The sequence below is a fragment of the Culex pipiens genome, chromosome 2 (genome assembly GCF_016801865.2).
Source record: "Culex pipiens pallens isolate TS chromosome 2, TS_CPP_V2, whole genome shotgun sequence".
Taxonomy (NCBI): Eukaryota; Metazoa; Arthropoda; class Insecta; order Diptera; family Culicidae; genus Culex; species Culex pipiens.
In genome coordinates this window covers 223,153,329-223,170,758 of record NC_068938.1, presented here as the reverse complement: position 1 = coordinate 223,170,758, position 17,430 = coordinate 223,153,329, and the positions used below count along the sequence as shown (strand labels likewise).

General features: G+C 45.0%; 2 protein-coding genes across 4 annotated transcripts in view; one reads left to right on the top strand and one right to left on the bottom strand.

The window, feature by feature from the left end:
* The window catches only part of LOC120423692 (phosphoserine phosphatase), a 29,640-nt gene that overhangs the window by 4,661 nt on the left and 7,549 nt on the right, over positions 1 to 17,430 (bottom strand). Inside the window, exon 1 of one of the 2 annotated variants that reach the window (XM_039587588.2) lies at positions 7,041 to 7,515. The exons of the other annotated variant lie outside the window; for it this stretch is intronic. Within the exon in view, the coding sequence (XP_039443522.1) occupies positions 7,041 to 7,048 (8 nt within the window). The 5' untranslated portion in view covers positions 7,049 to 7,515. Of the gene's footprint in view, positions 1 to 7,040; positions 7,516 to 17,430 lie in introns of those variants that run through there. 2 annotated transcript variants of the gene reach the window in all.
* Positions 2,302 to 17,430, top strand: part of LOC120423688 (beclin 1-associated autophagy-related key regulator) — a 148,103-nt gene continuing 132,974 nt past the window's right edge. The window contains exons 1-5 of one of the 2 annotated variants that reach the window (XR_008212071.1): positions 2,302 to 2,521; positions 2,589 to 3,195; positions 3,254 to 4,320; positions 4,382 to 4,736; positions 6,905 to 6,968. Coding sequence is in view for 1 of the 2 variants with exons in the window: in XM_039587580.2 (XP_039443514.1) it covers positions 3,005 to 3,195; positions 3,254 to 4,320; positions 4,382 to 4,617 (1,494 nt within the window). In the remaining variant the exon portion in view is untranslated. Of the gene's footprint in view, positions 2,522 to 2,588; positions 3,196 to 3,253; positions 4,321 to 4,381; positions 4,878 to 6,904; positions 6,969 to 17,430 lie in introns of those variants that run through there. The other variant, XM_039587580.2, reaches the window with a different exon arrangement.

The window sequence follows — 17,430 nt, the reverse complement described above, 5'->3', positions numbered from 1 at the left end:
ACTTTTAAAAAATATTGAAACAATTTTGAAAACATTAGTTGAACCACTCACTCAAATAAGAAAAAATGAAAAAAAAATAATTTAATTCAATTTTTATTTATGAAAAATTTCAAAGATTCTAAAATACTTAATTCAATGATTGTCGATAGATTGACTACAAAAATTGAAAATTTTGAGTTATAATTGAATAATTCTTCAATTTCGATTATTCCACAACTCAAGAAATATAAAAAAATGGTTTAAATAATATATGAAAAAGACAAAAAAAAAATCTGAAATTCTAAAAACATATTAAGACTTAAATAGATTACTTTTTTTTTGAATCCTTAGGCCGATGCAAATATTTTTCAAAGTTATTGACCCTCGACTCTGGCCCCGGGGCATAAAAAATAAATATAACAATTGAAATTACAAGCCATAATTTTAACATTTCAATGAAAAAACTATGAAAAAGGCATTACACCCGCACAGTTGATATGCAATCATTAGTTTTTCAAAAAATGTTTGATTTGACGAAAAACAAAAAAATGCGAGAAAAAAACATTTTTTGCGGTTTTGTACATAGAAAATTAACTAAAATTCAAAAGATTGTTAAATTAACCTAAACATGCTAAAAAGGATTCTAAACTCAGGGGAATGCATTTTAAATTGATTTCAGTTGATTGCACCATTGAACTTTTAAACCTTTTGAAAAAATATTTTTTTTGCCCTCTGATTTTTCAGGCCGACTTTGAAGAGGGGTTGACAAAAACTTTTAATAAAATTTGTATCAGCCTTAATTGAACATTCCGAAACCCTTAAAATCTAGGATTTAAAAATCTTTTATCGAGAAATAAAAAAAATATATTTCTAGAATTTGGAAATTCTACAATTCTAAATTTATTAATTTAAAAATCATCTTCATCTTCATCATTTTGCCCGTTTTTATGCGTATGCGTAGAACGGCAGTCGAGCTGTTGAATTCAGAAACTGTTGATTTCAATTTTCATTTTTTGCTTTTTGGGTGTTTTTGAATACCCCTGACTCAATGCGGTTCTAAAAACACCTAAAAAGCATAAATGTAAAATTTTGTTTATAGGACCTTTTTTTTCTTTTTAAAAAGAAAACTATAGATTGTATTTGCACCTTTAAAAATTTTCCATGCACTTTTTACTAATAATTCGTAAGTCAAACGAGAATCAATATTTGTTGTATTGACGTTTCTTTATTCTATAGAGACCTTTATATAAAAGAAGTTTGTTTATCTTCAAAGTTAAATATTGTAACACCATAAAATTTTAAACATCTCCGTTTTTCTAGCCATTTTTGCTGTTGGAAGATTTTTTTTTAATTTGAAAAAATACAGACACAAAAATTCTAGAGTTTTTTTTAAAGGTCCTATAAGCTGTTGTGTTTCATATCTTGATATTTTTTTGAAAAGGTCCAATAAGCTATTGTGTTTCATATTTTTATAGGACCTAATCAAAAAAAAAGTCTGGATATCTACACTTTTTTTATAGGGTCCTATAGACAAATCTAGAGTTTTCTATGAAAAGGTCCACTAAACATAGGGAATCCCATAGCTTTTAGGTCCTTAAGAAAAAGTCGCGAAATGTAAACATTGCGGGTATGCCCTTCACACCTCATGTCAATGTCCATCGGAGTAAGCGGGATGCACCCAATGTTTACATTTCTTTATAGGACATAATAAAAAAAAGTCTAGATGTGTTTAAAGGATCTTTTAAAAAATAGATTTCATTAGCTAATTTTTACATTAAAACTTAAAATATATATCTAGAGTTTTTAGGTTCTATAAATATATGAAAGACAATAGCTCATAGGACCTTTGAAAAAAAACTCTAGATATGCAAAACTGGAGATTTTTTTAAAAGGTAAAATAAACCAAATCTTCAGTTTTCGCTTTTTGGGTGTTTTGTCTCCTGACTCAAGGCAGTTTCAAAAACACCCAAAAAGCAACAACTGGAAATTTGGTTCATTGGACCTTTTCAAAAAACCTCCAGAAATGCAAAAAGGTTAATATAAAAACAAAAAAAAAGTTTTTTGTGTGAAATGCGAAAAAAAGAAAAATAAGATTGATAAGATACACTAGACCATTTCTTGACTTTTTTTTGATAAGGTACTATAAACAAATGAAAACATTGAGTGTATCCCGCTTACTCCGATCGACTTTGACATAAGGTGTGAAAGGGATACACTCAATGTTTACATTTGTTTATAGGACCTTATCAAAAAAAAGTCAAGATTTTAAAATTGGCCAGTACAAATTTAATCAAAAAATAAAATTTAAACATAATTTGAATGCAGATTTTGAGAAGTAGCCACCCTGTCCGTTACCGTTATCTTCATTCTGCACCACAGACACAGCTGAGTCATCAGCTGATCGATTCACTAGTGTGCGTGCAATCACGCCGTCTCTGTGGCCTGACAGTTCTGTTTTTCATGACAGTTTTGTTTTGCACAAGAGCAGGAGGTGACGAGATTAAAAATAACACTGGAGTTTAAATTTTGCAAAAATAATAGAGTAATGATTGTGACGTTTACAGTTTTACAAACATTCATAACTGTTTTTTTTTGTTTAATTTTTCTAGGATGTTTTACTAGCTCTTGTAGTATCAATCCCAGCTGACAAGTGCTCACCTATACAAAGCCAAGAATGAAAAGTCAACTCGTTTTTTTCCTCGCTTGCTTTGTGATTGCGACTTGCGCTACGTAAATAGAGAGAGAGTGAGTGAGCTTACATTAGTGAATTAGTGGTTGCGCTGTTTAGTAGCAAAATTAAGACATTACACACCGTTTTAGTGCAGCACTAGTAGGAAGAGGGTCAGAAATCTGACGAAAATTGCGTCGAAAAAACGCACAAAGAGTGTTTGTGTCAAGTGTGTTTACGTTCCGTCATCGATCTAGCAGTTCTGTTCAGAGCCTGCTGTGGTTGGTGTCCTCCACTCGCAGTAGCTAGCTGCAGTCGTAAAAGTTTTGCGCAGTTTCGTCAGCTTCGAGTTCCGTCATGGATCTGATTTCGGAGGGTGGTGCCCCGGAGAACTTTCACATTTCGTTCGGCAACGAGGACGACGATTCCAATCTGAGCGGGAGTGGGCAGCGGTGTCCGCTGTGCTGCTACTCGAGGCGTCATTTTCACTGCAAGAGTTGCATCCGGAACGGGGACTTTTTGCACTCGTCCCACCATCTGCTGGAGAGGTGAGTTGGATTTTAGGTGGTCGTGAGTCAGGATTTAAGACCGGGTTGTCTTATGCAGGTTCTCGGAGAAGCAGCTGCGTTACAAGAATCTCAAAACGGCACACGCCACGTTGGAGAACAAATGCGTCCAGATGTTGACGCGGCAGAGGTTGGCCTGCCAGCTGAGGGCCGAGATTAAGCAGAAGGCGGAGAATATCCAGAACATCCGGAAGTTGATGGAACTCCGGCGGGGCAATGTGGCGCGGCTGTTGGATCTGAAGAAGGAGCTGCACGAATCGAATCGTAGTCTGCGAATAAAACTGCCACAGTGCGATAAGAAGGTCCGGATAATTGGAGATTACGTCCTGTCGAAGCTGGACGAGAGCGAACGACGTCGGGAGTGTCTTACGGAACTGCAGGAGAAGCTACGACAGCTGAAGCGTGACCACGTCGACAAGTTGGTCAAGTTCATCTTTCCAATTTCGCAAGCCATCAGCAATCGGAGTAGTTTCTCGAGCAGTGACGGCGAGAGCAAAAACACCATCAACGAAATCTCCGAGGCCACCCGGACGGCCTACGTCCGAGGGAAGTGGATCCTGCAGGACAGTTTCGGCGAGATTCAACACATCATAGTTGCTCCGGCACTGCCCGGCAATGGAAACTATTCCGCGTACAACGACTGGGCCACGGTCACTCCGGCGACGGACGTTTCCGTCGTCGGTGGCACGGGGAAAGCCGGTGAAGACGCTTCCAAGAACGTGGCCAGCCGGAATCCGGCCCACACAATCGCCGCTGCGCTGACCTACACCAGCCAGCTCGTACAGATCATGTGCTTCTACCTGGACATCCGCCTACCGTACAAGCTCGCGTACAGCGACTTCTGCACCACGGCCCTGTCCGAGGCCCAGTTCAACCGGAAGGTGGCCCGACTGAACGCCAACATCCTGTACCTCTGCTACACGCAGGGCTGTCGCCTCAACGAACTGCGACCCACGCACACCCTCGAGAACCTCCAAAAACTCATGAACCCAACCCACGCCAACCTGGGCCGCCTCGCTCCGATGGATCGTAACTTTTGCCTCAACGAACTGGCGGACAGTGCCCTCACGCAGCACCTCGGCGCCGGAGAAGATTCCGATTCGGATGGTAAGACCTCAAACAACCCCACAAAAACCCAACCCAAAACCTCAAACCTCACACCTTTCAGACGAATCGAACCTCCAGCAGGAGTGGGAAGCCGTCCCGAGCAACCTCCCGCCGCCGTCCCCGGTCACGCTCCACCCAGCCAACACCCCGTACGGCAATACCCTCCACTACCAAGCGGCGATGGCGGCGGCCGGAACAGGTCAGCATGCGGGCGCCGCCGCCGCCGCAACCACCAGTCTCATGACCAGTGCCGTCGCTTCGGTGACCTCGTTCTGGAAGGGTTGGACGGGGAAGTGAGCCGGCGGCCGGGGCCCGGGTTCCAGGAGGCCGCACTCGTGTATAATGTGATAGTGTGATGTGACGGAAGGAGGAAGGCGGGCACACGCGACTGTTCCAAAGGAGATCGCGAGCGCAAGGTAACGTTTGTTCATGATCAATACTAGGCTCTACTAAGAAGAAAAATCAACTAAACTGAATTTATCACGCATAGTTTTATTTTTTAAACGACTCAAAGATATTAATAAAGTCCACTCGTTTTTGCATTTTTTCTAATGTTATTAGATGTTTGTGGGAATATTTATTGAATGCCGAAAATCCATTTTTTTTTTAATAATCTCGAACTTACAGAAATTCACTGCTTAGGTCAATATAAAAGTTATTAAAAGTATTTGTTCCCCCAGTCAGATTTTCTCTAAAAAATACTTGTGGGCTACAACATTATTTGTATTTGGGGATCCGTGGAGAATTTCCTTATCCCCTTAAAAAGTGTACTACTGTCCGGACTCGATTATACAAAGTTCGATTATCCGAAGGTTTGTATGGGACTTCGGATAATCGAATCATGAACAAAAAAATGTTTTTTTCTTATTTTTTATTTTCTTACTTTTAACATCAAATTCGAATTCTGCCCCTTCATTTTAGTAAAATTTGAATAGTTGGTTGTTTAACAAAATGCATTTTTTCAATATTTCATCACCGCCATTTTAGCCGTCTTATTGGATTTCAAAATTCTAAATCACAAAAGAGTAGTTAATGGGCTTAAGCTCAACGATAAAAATAAGACAATGCAAATTTATTTTTTTCGTTATTCGAAGTGAATTTTTTCCGTGTAAAAGTAAATTTAAAGCAGAAAATACATGTTTTATCTGATTCCTCGGGACATTTTACGTAATATACTCAAAAATGCGAGGAGGATTCTGAGATATATTTTTTTGAAGCTAAAAACTGGGGTTTTTTGACGCGCAGGGCATCAAAATTGAAGCGGTGAACTATACTTTTTTGGGTGCTAAAATTTTCGTAATCAGTCTGCAATCATCTATAATTATAGACCAACTTCTTGCCAAAAATTATCCAAATACTAAAACATGTTTTGTCCCTATTTTGGTTCTATTGCTCCTAGGATCCGACTTTCAATGTGTCTATTTTTAAGTAGCAATTTGCCAAGAAAAAAGTGGTTATTTTGTTCGTTTATTTCTTATTAAATTTTAAGAAGAAAAAGTTATTAATTCTTGCTCATCAAATTGAAGAAAAAAAATTCGAATCGAAAGACACAACTTTTTACGGTGAGAGACTAGTAGGCGGTATAGGTCGGATCGATCTCATATTTTGGTCAAAGTTAAAACATTTTATTAGAAAGTAAATGTCATCATAAAGTGTTGATAAAAAAATATAAAAAAATCATTAAAATATAAAAATCAAAAGAATACCAAAACTACACATGATGAAATCCAGTCTGCAATCATCTAAAATTATAGACCAACTTCTTGCCAAAAATGATCCAAATACTAAAACATTTTTTGTCCCTATTTTGGGTCTATTGCTCCTAGGATCCGTGGGTGTGTCAATGTGTCTTTTTTTAAGTATCAATTTGACCAGAAAAAAGTGGTTATTTTGTTTGTTATTTATTCTTGCTCATCAAATTGAAGATAATGACAGCACGTATTAATTATCAAGTGACAGATTCTACAATATTCGGTAATATGCACATTTCGTTAAATTAAGTTTGGCAGACAAAATTTAGGCACAAGGCCCAATAAAGGGACATATACCCTATTTGCCTATGATGTTGACATGAATCGCAAAAATGGCTTATATTCCAAAAAATGCCCATAACTGAAAAAGTTACCTTTTCCCTACCAAATCGTATGGATAATCATGCCAAATACGAAGTGTATACAATCAGGCTATCCTGCTCACGTCAGTTGATGTTTACATTAGGAATGAATGGATAAACCGGGATTTTTATCAGGCTCCCATTAGCAGTGTGGGATATAAGCTGTTTTTTCGCATCGGCAACCAAATTTAAACACCATTTTAGTGAAATTTAAATTTCAGAAGATGCAATAAAACACCCCGAACAAAATCTCGATTTAAACAGATAGGGACCGTCCATAGACTACGTGGTCACTTTTTTGAAATATCTCCTAATCCTATTTTTATAGGATTTAAATCTAGTTTTTATTTATTTCAGGCTTGATGACCGTTTCTCTTGCTTTTAAACGATATTTCAGCCCCTTTAAACGGCGATCCTTTTTACTAATCGCCAGCTCGCACTAATTTGCACTTTTCCATCTCTCATTTGCAGATTCATGTTTCAAAAATGGTGTTACGATAGTGCCCACATATCACATGATCTTGTCGCTTTCGAGGTAAGTGCTTGAATTTTTATCATTTTTATTTTTATTATATTTTTTCATCGTCGTGCAAACACTGAAGCTCACCGATTCATTTTCGCCTACTGTTGCACAAGTTGAAACTCAACCCCACACTTCACTTTAAACTTTTTTTTGCACTCTTCAACTTTATTGTCTAAATTGGCTTGATTTGCGTTTTTCTGTCTTCGTCCCCACTTTGCACTCGCCGCTTGTTGCTAGTCGAACTTTGAAAACTTCTCGTACGATTCGATTCTGTTGAACTACGGCGGACGTCCTCGTTTTTGTAATAATAGCGAACAACTGATCACGCTCGCCGAAGGGATGCGCTCTTTATGTGTTCTGTTCGATTGGGGTCCTGCCTGCTGATTATCAGCTTGAAGTACACGCCGAGATTATGGATGAACAAATATTTTGCTCTCCTCCATGTTCGTTCGAAATCATCATCATCCTATATTACAGTAGTGCAGCGTGACGAAGTTTTTCAAATCAGCAACGCGTTGTTGTTCCAGGGCACATTTTATTATTGCTGATTGGCCGTGATGGCCGCGCGCGCCCGGTTTCTCGAGAGGGTGTGTTGTGCCTTGACGACTAATCACAGTCTACGGGGAAAACATTCCAGCTCACGAGTGGTTGACAATGGCGCGAGAGGTCCCTGAACCAGGCAGCGCTTAGCAAATTCAGTAGTAGGCCTTGCACGCGCCGTAGTTCGAAGGGATCGTAGCAATCCGAGGGAAAATTTAAGCTCGATAAGGTTGTGTGGTTGTAATCCCTGTGTCTGTGGGGCTTGCACAGAGTTTAAACAGAGCTCAGCTGATTGCCTCGGCGTGGAATGATGGAGAATAAACAAAATAATCGACAATTTTTCCATCGCACGCGGTTGCAGCTGTTATCAGGTTACGAAGCGGGAGCACGGCGTGTGAGAATGTGGTTCTCCTAAGAATTAGGAATTTTTAGGGGAATATTGATTTGTATACTTTTTTGGTCCTTAACCTGGCCATGGTCTTCGTTTTCTACATACACGAATGGTATTCCGGGTCTATAGGACCCAGAAATGTTTTCGGCTGCCAAAATTCGAGATTGTAACCAATTTTGGATGTCTTGGCCGCAAATGAAAGGCTAGGATGTCTACTTTCTGAATCCGACCGGCAGAACCGGTTTTGGACACCGTGGCCACCGGGAACCTGCTATAACCGAAAAAAGTCCTTTTTGAGGCCCCTACTTTGAGGACCTGTATCTCCGAAACGATTGCACATAGCAGGTTGCTTCCGGTTGCATTCGACAGATAATAACCTGAATTTTAAGCCCCAGAAAAAATAATTGGTCCATAGTGGCCACCGGTTCCGGTAACCCGGAACTTCCGGAAAACTTGATTTTTGCAGTTTTTGACATAAAACCGTCACACGGACCAGTCTTTTGAAACGGATTATTTTGCAAACCATTGCAGAAGGATACTACATACTACCCCTGACTGTTTGGTATCGGTTCTGGCCAACTGTGGCCAATCCGGAACCGGTTCCAGGGTACCACTAAAACGGTTTCAATAATTGTCACGCTAGAAACCCGTCATGTTGCATATCAAACTTCATGCAATAGCATGTTATGACCATCTGAGGTCATTCCGATGTCATCTGACCCATCCTGGTCACTCCGGAACCGGTTACCGGTGGCCACTGGGGGACACTATCGGAATATGCAATGAACCCTATCATCCGACGTATCAAATTTCATGAAATTGAAAGTTATGACCATATGAGGTCATGCCGATGTCCTCTGACCCATCCTGGTCACTCCGGAACCGGTTACCGGTGGCCACTGGGGGACACTATCGGAATATGCAATGAACCCTATCATCCGACGTATCAAACTTCATAAAATTGAAAGTTATGACCATCTGAGGTCATGCCGATGTCCTCTGACCCAACCTGGTCACTCCGGAACCGGTTACCGGTGGCCACTGGGGGACACTATCGGAATATGCAATGAACCCTATCATCCGACGTATCAAACTTCATGAAATTGAAAGTTATGTCCATCTGAGGTCATGCCGATGTCTTATGACCTAACCTGATCACTCCGGAACCGGTCACCGGTGGCCACTTGGGGACACTATCGGAATATGCAATGAACCCTATCATCCGACGTATCAAACTTCATGAAATTGAAAGTTATGACCATCTGAGGTCATGCTAACGTCCTTTGAACTTATCTGGTCACTTCGGAATCGGTTTCCGATGGCCACTTGGGGACACTTGTGGAATATGCTAGATACCCTATCATCCGATATATCAAACTTCATAAAATTGAAAATTATTGCTATCCCAGGTTATGCCAACATCTGTATCCTTCTATATCGCAATAAAATGCATGAGGACAGTTTACATGTAGGTTCTGATACACAGCAAAAATAGGTGAATTTTGGAATGTTGAAAATTCGGATACCCACTTTTTTGAGTAATATTACCGAAAAAATGTGTAAAAATGTGAACCTAATGAAAATTCACCAGAAACTGATGAAAAATCACCAATTCCTGATGTAATATTACTCATATTTTTGACACAAAATCTTTCACCATTTTCTCTTTACTATAGTTTGTAATCTGGCTATCAATATCAAACTTTTTTTTCACAATGGGCAATTGTGTTGAACTCACTGCGACCACCTAAGAAGGCTATCTTTTGTAATGTACCCTGGATTCTGTCCATACTACAAATTACTCGTATCCATGGGATCGGTAGACGAGGGGTTATTTTGCAGATATGGTTTATACATTTATCCGGCAGAGTAAATGTGCCGAGCTTTCTAGCTCAGTTAAACAAAAACGACAGAAGTTGTTAGGCCCCATGCCGATTTTGTGCAGGTGATATCTATCAGGACAATGTCCTGTTAGAAGCCCTGCGAGTATTCGTAGTTCCCTATGGTTTAAGCCAAGAAGTTTCTTGGTAATTGAAAGACTTGGAGTGATAAAAGTTTACGCTTGTCTCAATCCACGCATCTCGCCCCAGATTGAAGCAATTTGCGATTGTCCTCAATTCGTCACTTGTGCTATCTTGTAACACGTCTGCTGTAAAAAGATAGGAGATAGATAGCACACAAGCGACGAATTAGTTATTTCTTGCTTCACGGCACTTTTTGAGATTCCAAGGAACGGCTCGGGATCCACGAATATGTTTGATAAGCCTTGTCTGGCAAGTTCATCAGCCATTTCAATGCCTTCAATGCCGCAGTGCCTAGAGACCCTAAATAGGGAGACTGGTCTAAGCTTGCTAAATCGATCTGGCAACGTATGATTTGAGCTTGGCAACACTGATAAGTTTTGCTGGGCGTGAAGGCAAATGCTCGTTTGGATACGTCAAACTCGCGTCTGTTTGGGTACGTCAAATTCACTTCGTCCAGTCTCCCTATTTAGGATCTCTAGCAGTGCCCTGGTACCCAAAACAACATGACTCTGTTATGCCGAGTAGCAAGTTCCAAACATGTTTGGATTCGCATTTAGAGGATTTTAACGCCAATAGTGCAGTTTAGCTATCCGAGAAAATACCGATTTTTGCGTGTCTATAATTTCTAAAATATCAAATAAAAGGTTAGATGAAAGAGTTTCTGCACCCAAATCTCGGCAACACTCGGTTTGAGAGAAAGACGGCCTCATGATATGTCGGACGATAGAGTTTCTATTCCGCATATTCCACAAGTGTACACCAGTGGCCACCGGTAACCGATTCCAAAAGCCAGATAGAGTTAGGGGATGTTAGCGTAATTACCTTAGATGTAATATTGTTTAATTTCATGTTGTTCGATATGCCGTCATTGCATATTACGATAATGTTCCCCAAAACCCACTGGTAACCGGTCCCGGAGTGGCCCTCAGTGGCCATAGGTAACCGGTTCCAGATTGATCAGGTAAGGTAAGTTGAAGTCGGCATAACCTTGGATAGTTATAATTTTCAATTCTATGAAGTTTGATATTTCTGATGATAGGGTTCCTAGCATATTCCACAAGTGTCCCCAAGTGGCCATCGGAAACCGATTCCGAAGTGACCAGATAAGTTCAAAGAACGTTAGCATGACCTCAGATGGTCATAACTTTCAATTTCATGAAGTTTGATACGTTGGATGATAGGGTTTATTACATACTCAGAGAGTGTCACCAAGTGGCCACCGGTAACCGATTCTGGAGTGACCAGATAAGTTCAAAGGACGTTAGCATGACCTCAGATGGTAAGAATGTTCAATTTCATGAAGTTTGATACGTCGGATGATAGGGTTCATTGCATATTCCGATAGTGTCCCCAAGTGGCCACCGGTGACCGGTTCCGGAGTGATCAGGTTAGGTCATAAGACATCGGCATGACCTCAGATGGTCATAACTTGCAATTTCATGAAGTTTGATACGTCGGATGATAGGGTTCATTGCATATTCCGATAGTGTCCCTCAGTGGCTACCGGTAACTGGTTCCGGAGTGACCAGGTTGGGTCAGGGGACATCGGCATGACCTCAGATGTTCATAACTTTCAATTTCATGAAGTTTGATACGTCGGATGATAGGGTTTGATTGCGCACATAAGAACGTCTGTTGATCCTGTCGCACTTTCTTTCCCGGTAAATACAAATTTAAACACTCAGATTACAGATAACAAAACTGGTTACAACAAAACGACTTTATTCGCGTCAACTTGGCTCTATTTTGCAGTAAATTAACTGTTCTGACCTGCTCTGAGGTCTGTCAGGGAATGGGACTGTTCTGAGGTGGTTTTCCTACAAGAAAATGTACGGTCAGGACAAGTTCACTGACCTCTTCGTCCTGTTTGTGTTCTGTTATTTACAAATATGTGTGTGTTTACATGTAACGTAGAGTGGGAAAACTAGACAACATAAACTGTGGCAAAAAACTACACGAAAACAGTACAGTACAGAAGTTTCTGACTAGAATCATCGTCTTGTGTGTAAACATGCCGCCCGCCTTGAAAGACGGCGGCTCTGAGCGTGCTTTCAACATAATATCTTCCTACTTGGCTCTTCCTGTGTACTTCTGTACTGACTTTGACAAAACTGTTTGTAAACAAATACTACATCTACTGTGTATGTCTGTGTGTGATCATACGATCAGTGGTTCGAACGTTTTCTTCTTCTTTCTTCAGGTACTGCGTGATGTTGTCAAGCATAAAATGCCGCCCGCCATGCTGATACGGGGCTGTTGATGTGCTGTTGTCCGACCTGCTGCTGCTTACGTACGCATGACCAGGGTGTCACCTCACGTACCGTTTGTACTGTTGCTGCTGCAGTTGCTGTGTTCTTGGTCTGCGTCGATTCTCCCTCCCGTTGCTGTTGCACTAGCCGTGCTTCGTCGTTGCCAGAGTTTCCAACCGTTCGTACCTACTAAAATTGTGTGCTAAGTTTGCTGTTGGAGTCACAAATTAGAGGGTACTTAACTTGAGGCCGTGGTGGGGGGCAGTTCTGACCCGTCCGATCACAAGAACGCGCCACCCCTGTTGCTTTGTGCTGGAACCTGCATTCAGCTTTTGGTTTGCTGATCTGTGTTGTTGTTGCTGTTGACGTGTGGTTCCTGAGCGACCGTGATGCCGCCCGCCGTTGTCTGCTCTGCCTCGGAATTCGCTCGCTTCTTGTCGCTCACTGTGTCGACCGTTTGTGTGTGCGTGCGCCAGTTGCGCCGCCTGCCATAATCTCCTTCTTTGTCCTCCGTAAGTTTCCCGTTGTTGTTTGTCGAACTGTTGCTGATTGTTTCGTCCGCTTGCGCTTGCTGTACTGTTTGTTGTTGTTGTCTCCCAGGTTGGGCAGACCTTTCTCCTTCTCACCCTGCTTGCTGGTGTGTGTGTTGACTCACTGGTACTGCAGTTACAGTGACGTCCTTCCTCGAACGACTTGTTGTTGTTGCCTGTTCCCACAGGCCATCCATAACCGACGAAACAATCTGCTGCTAACTTGTCCAACTTCTGTTCTCCTCCGTCCGTCCGTCTGTTCCCCACATCTGAACTGTAGTCCAACTGCTGTTGGGTTCTTCTTCTTCGCCTTCAACTTCTGCTAGTCCATTCCAGTTTGTAGGCACCTCGTGGTACCGGTGTCAGCGGATCAGCGTCCGCTAACCAAAGAGAACTGCGTCTCTACTGGAATGGAAGTTGGGACCAGTGTGTCCCTTCCATGCTTGACGTCATCTTTGCGCCTGTAGTTGCGTCTCCACCACTGTACGTGGAGATTGTTCCCCAAAGCTGGGCGAACTTCACTGAAACTTCCAGTCGGCGCACCGAAAGCTTCTGCCGCTGGCCTAGCGACCTGTACGGATCACGCTGCTGTACACGACAACACGGCATGACCGTCCACACTCGGTTGAGTGGTCAGTAGTACTCCACACTGCTGTTGGAGTTGACGTCAGCTGGATGCAGAACTGTTGTGGGCGTTGAAGTCTGGAGACAGATTTAAGGACGGCTGATTGTCTGATGGTTAAACAGTAAAATAGGGCTACTTAACTCGGAGCCGTTTTGGAGTGGCTGGTCTGGCCCGTCCGACCACAACCGTGCCACCCCATTAGGCTTTTTGCTGGAACCACGAACATCTGCATACTTGAGCGACTGCTGCCGCTGCTCGTAGGCGATGAATCTCCGACAAGTTGACTTGCCGGACAGGGTATGATGTTCTGGTTTCCAGGTTGCGGCTGCTCGTGAGGTCTATCATCCCGATAGAATTCCTCCGTCGACTGCGTTCGAAGATGCTGCTGCGGTTCACTGCTGTACGTGGCTCTGCGGATCTGCGTCTTCGCTGCGCGTGCTACTGGTACGGTTCCGTGCGAAGAACGATGAATGGGCGACTGAATCGCCGATCTCCACGGCAATCTACTCCTGCCGTTCGTCAGCAGATGCAACGCGAAACCGAAAGTTTCTGCTTCACTCGAGCGATCCAGCGACGCCACACCTAAGTTGTAGAGCACTTAACAACTGGTCGTTGAAAGAAATGAGATGTGTACTTAACTTAGGTTGGCAGTGGGGGGCTGTTCTGGTCCGTCCGACCAATAACGCGCCACCCCTTAGGCCTTTACGCTGGATCCTCCTATCAGCTTGGGACGTGCTGAACAGTCTGCTGGTTTGTTGCGGCGCGTCGATCAGAACCCCGACGACGCCTCTGCTGTTTGTTGTTGTTCGCAGGGCAGATAATAATCTGCAGCTGCGTGTGCGTGTGATGTGCGTGCGCTCTGAACACACCGGCGAAAGCGATCCAACTCTTCACCAGCCACCAGACAATTCTTCCTGCACCAACTGATGCATCCTATGACGGACTTTTGTCCGGAGTGCACAGCGGATTACCGCGACGAGACGAGAATCGGCGAAAGGAAAAACACTCGCGTTAAACTTTAGAAAAGAACGTTTGTTTATTTAGCGAGAAAGTCGAACCGCACGCGACAACGTTTTGGGCGGGAATGACGCGTGTAAAACGCCGAGGCAACTCAACTGAAGGTTGGTGCAGAAAACGGCGGGCCAAGGAGGAGGCATAAAGGTGAACACTGTTACTTTCAACACTCCCCCTCAGTGTGATCCTTCTCACTGATGCTGCTCGAGCCCGAGTAGTTCGCAGAACTCCCGGTGCTTCGTTGGCCCCAACGGTTTCGTCAACACGTCAGCAGTCATCTGGTCGGTTGGGCAATACTCCAGCTTGATCTCCTTCCTCAGGCACAACTCGTGGATGTACTTCTGCTTCGTGTCGATGTGCTTGGATCGTCGGCTCGTTCGTTCGGAACGCACAAACGCCAAGCAGCCTTGGTTGTCTTCGTTGATGACCGTCGGGCCTGCTTGTTGCTCGCCGAAGTCACGGAGAAGTTGCCTGAGCCACACCGCTTCTTGGCACGACTCGCAGAGGGCGACGTACTCACTCTCCATCGATGAAAGCGTCACGCAAGGTTGACGACGGCTTGCCCACGTGATGCTTCCTCCTCCGTACTGGAACAACATCCCGGACGTCGATCGACGGCTCTCGGCGTCTCCGGCCCAGTCAGCGTCAGAGAAACCGACAAGGTCCTGGTTCTTGTCCCCGCCGAGTTGTAGTCGATAGTCCTGGGTTCCTTGCAAATATCGTAGCACTCGCTTCGCGGCAGTCCAGTCGCACTCGCGGGGTGCGCTGAATCGCCGGCCGAGAATCGCCGCCGCAGCAGCAATATCCGGTCTGGCAACAATGGCCAAGTAGAGCAGACCTCCGACGAGGCTACGATACTTCGTCGAATCCGTGAATTCTTCTCCAGCTTCCTCCACCTTCAGGTAGGCCGGATCCATTGGCGTCTTGGCAGCCTTGCACTGCTCCATGCCGAAATCCTTGAGCAGCTTGTTGGTGTAGTTCTTCAGACTCAGCTTGTACACGTCGGCTTCGCGCTTCACCTCGACTCCAAGGAAATGACGAACCTCGCCGAGATCAGTCAGCTCGAACTCCGCTTTCAGTCCAGTACAAGTCTCCGCCATCTTCCGTTCGTCCGTCGAGGCGATCAAAAGATCATCGACGTACACCATCAGCAACACCTTGGCTTGTCCGCGATGGTTGACGTACAAGCAGGGATCTGCTGCGGCCGCCTCGAAGCCAAGCTTCACGAGTACTCCATCCAAGCGCTTGTTCCAGCAGCGAGCCGACTGCCGCAATCCGTAGATACTGCGTTGAAGCCGGCACACGAGCTGCTCCTTCCCGGGTTCCTGGAATCCCGGCGGTTGGCGCATGTACACCTCTTCTTCGAGCGACCCATAAAGATAGGCGGTCTTTATGTCCAGATGTCGCACGGTCATTCCATGCTTCAGCGCCACCGTGAGGAACGTTCGGAAGGTTGCTTGACGTGTGACAGGTGCGAACACGTCCTCCACGTCCACTCCAGATTGCTGCGCATAGCCCTGCGCGACAAGTCTGGCTTTGAACTTCACGATCTGGTTGTTCTCGTCTCGCTTCACTTTGTAGATCCACTTCGACCCGATCGCTTTCCGTCCTTCCGGTAGCTGAACCAGCTTCCACGTTCCGTTTTGCTGGTGTGACTCAAGTTCGTCCAGCATCGCCGTCCGCCAAACGGGCTCCTTCAGCGCTTCCTTGTGATCGACGGGTTCCTCCACAGCGCACGCCGCGATCCCGACAGCGTTTTCCAGCTCGAAGTCATCCAGGTAACGCGGCCGAGTACCAAGATTCGATCTTGTCGACCGACGAGGGCTTGCGTTTGGGGTGCTTTCTGCCTCTTGGAACTCTTCGTCGTCACTTTCGCTGATCTGGCCGCCAGCGACATCGTCACCAGCCGTGTCCTCTTTGTTAGCGTCCTCTTCTTTGAGCTCCTCCTTCTTGACGACGAACGGCTTCAGCTGAATCTCCTCATCTGGGTTCTCCGTTGACCACTCCACCGTTGACGTGCCGTTGCCCAGCTCGAGAAATCTGGCATCACGGCTAACGGTGATCTTGTCCGTCTCCACGTCTACGAAACGATACGCTTTTTGCTCGAATGCGTACCCGACGAACACCAGCTTTCTTGCCTTACTGTCCAGCTTGCCACGATTGACACCCGGGACATGAACGTACGCTTCGCTGCCGAACACCCGAAGATGTTTCAAGTCGGGCTTTCGTCCCCACCAGAGCTCGTAAGGGGTGCCTTGGATCGATCTGGACGGCGTTCTGTTCTGCAGGTACGCGGCCGTGAGCATGGCCTCACCCCAGAACCGCATGTCCAGCACTGCGTCGTTCAGCATGCAGGTGGCCATTTCCGTCAACGATCTGTTCTTTCGTTCAGCGACGCCGTTCGACTGCGGGGAATGCGCGGTGGTAAACTGAGGCTTGATCCCTTCCGCCTTGTAGAAGGTGCGGAGTTCACGGTTGTCGTACTCTCCCCCTCCATCCGACCTCACCACCCGCGGCTTGCGGCCAAACAGGTTCTCCACCCAACGGACGTACTCTTTGATCCGATCGGCCGCCTCCGACTTCTGCTTCAGGAGGTAGATGACTGTGAAGCGGCTGTAGTCGTCAATCATCGTCATCACGTACCGATTACCGCTTGGCGTAACGGTTCTCATCGGTCCCCACAGGTCGGTGTGGACGATGTCCAGCACCTTCGACGACTTCCGGTCGATGACCGGTGGAAACGGAAGCCGAGCAGACTTCCCCTCCATACAGCACTCACACGCCAGTCTCAGACCGCAGTCCGTTACCTTCATCCCCGTGGCCAGCTCGTCCTTGACAAGCCGCTCCGCCGCTGCCCAGTCGCGATGACCGAGCCGTCGGTGCCACTGGTGCTGGCAGTCTACTTTGTGCCGACGTTCGGCGGCCACCATCGATTCCTCCTCCGCTTGGCGCAGGTAGTAGAGCCCTCCGTGGCGTCCACCCGTGGCGATCACTTTACTGTCACTCACTACCGAACAGCTCACCTTGTCGAACACTACACTGTAGTCTTTGTTGGCCAGTTTCCCGACCGAGATCAGGTTCGTGGACAGTCCCGGCACGTA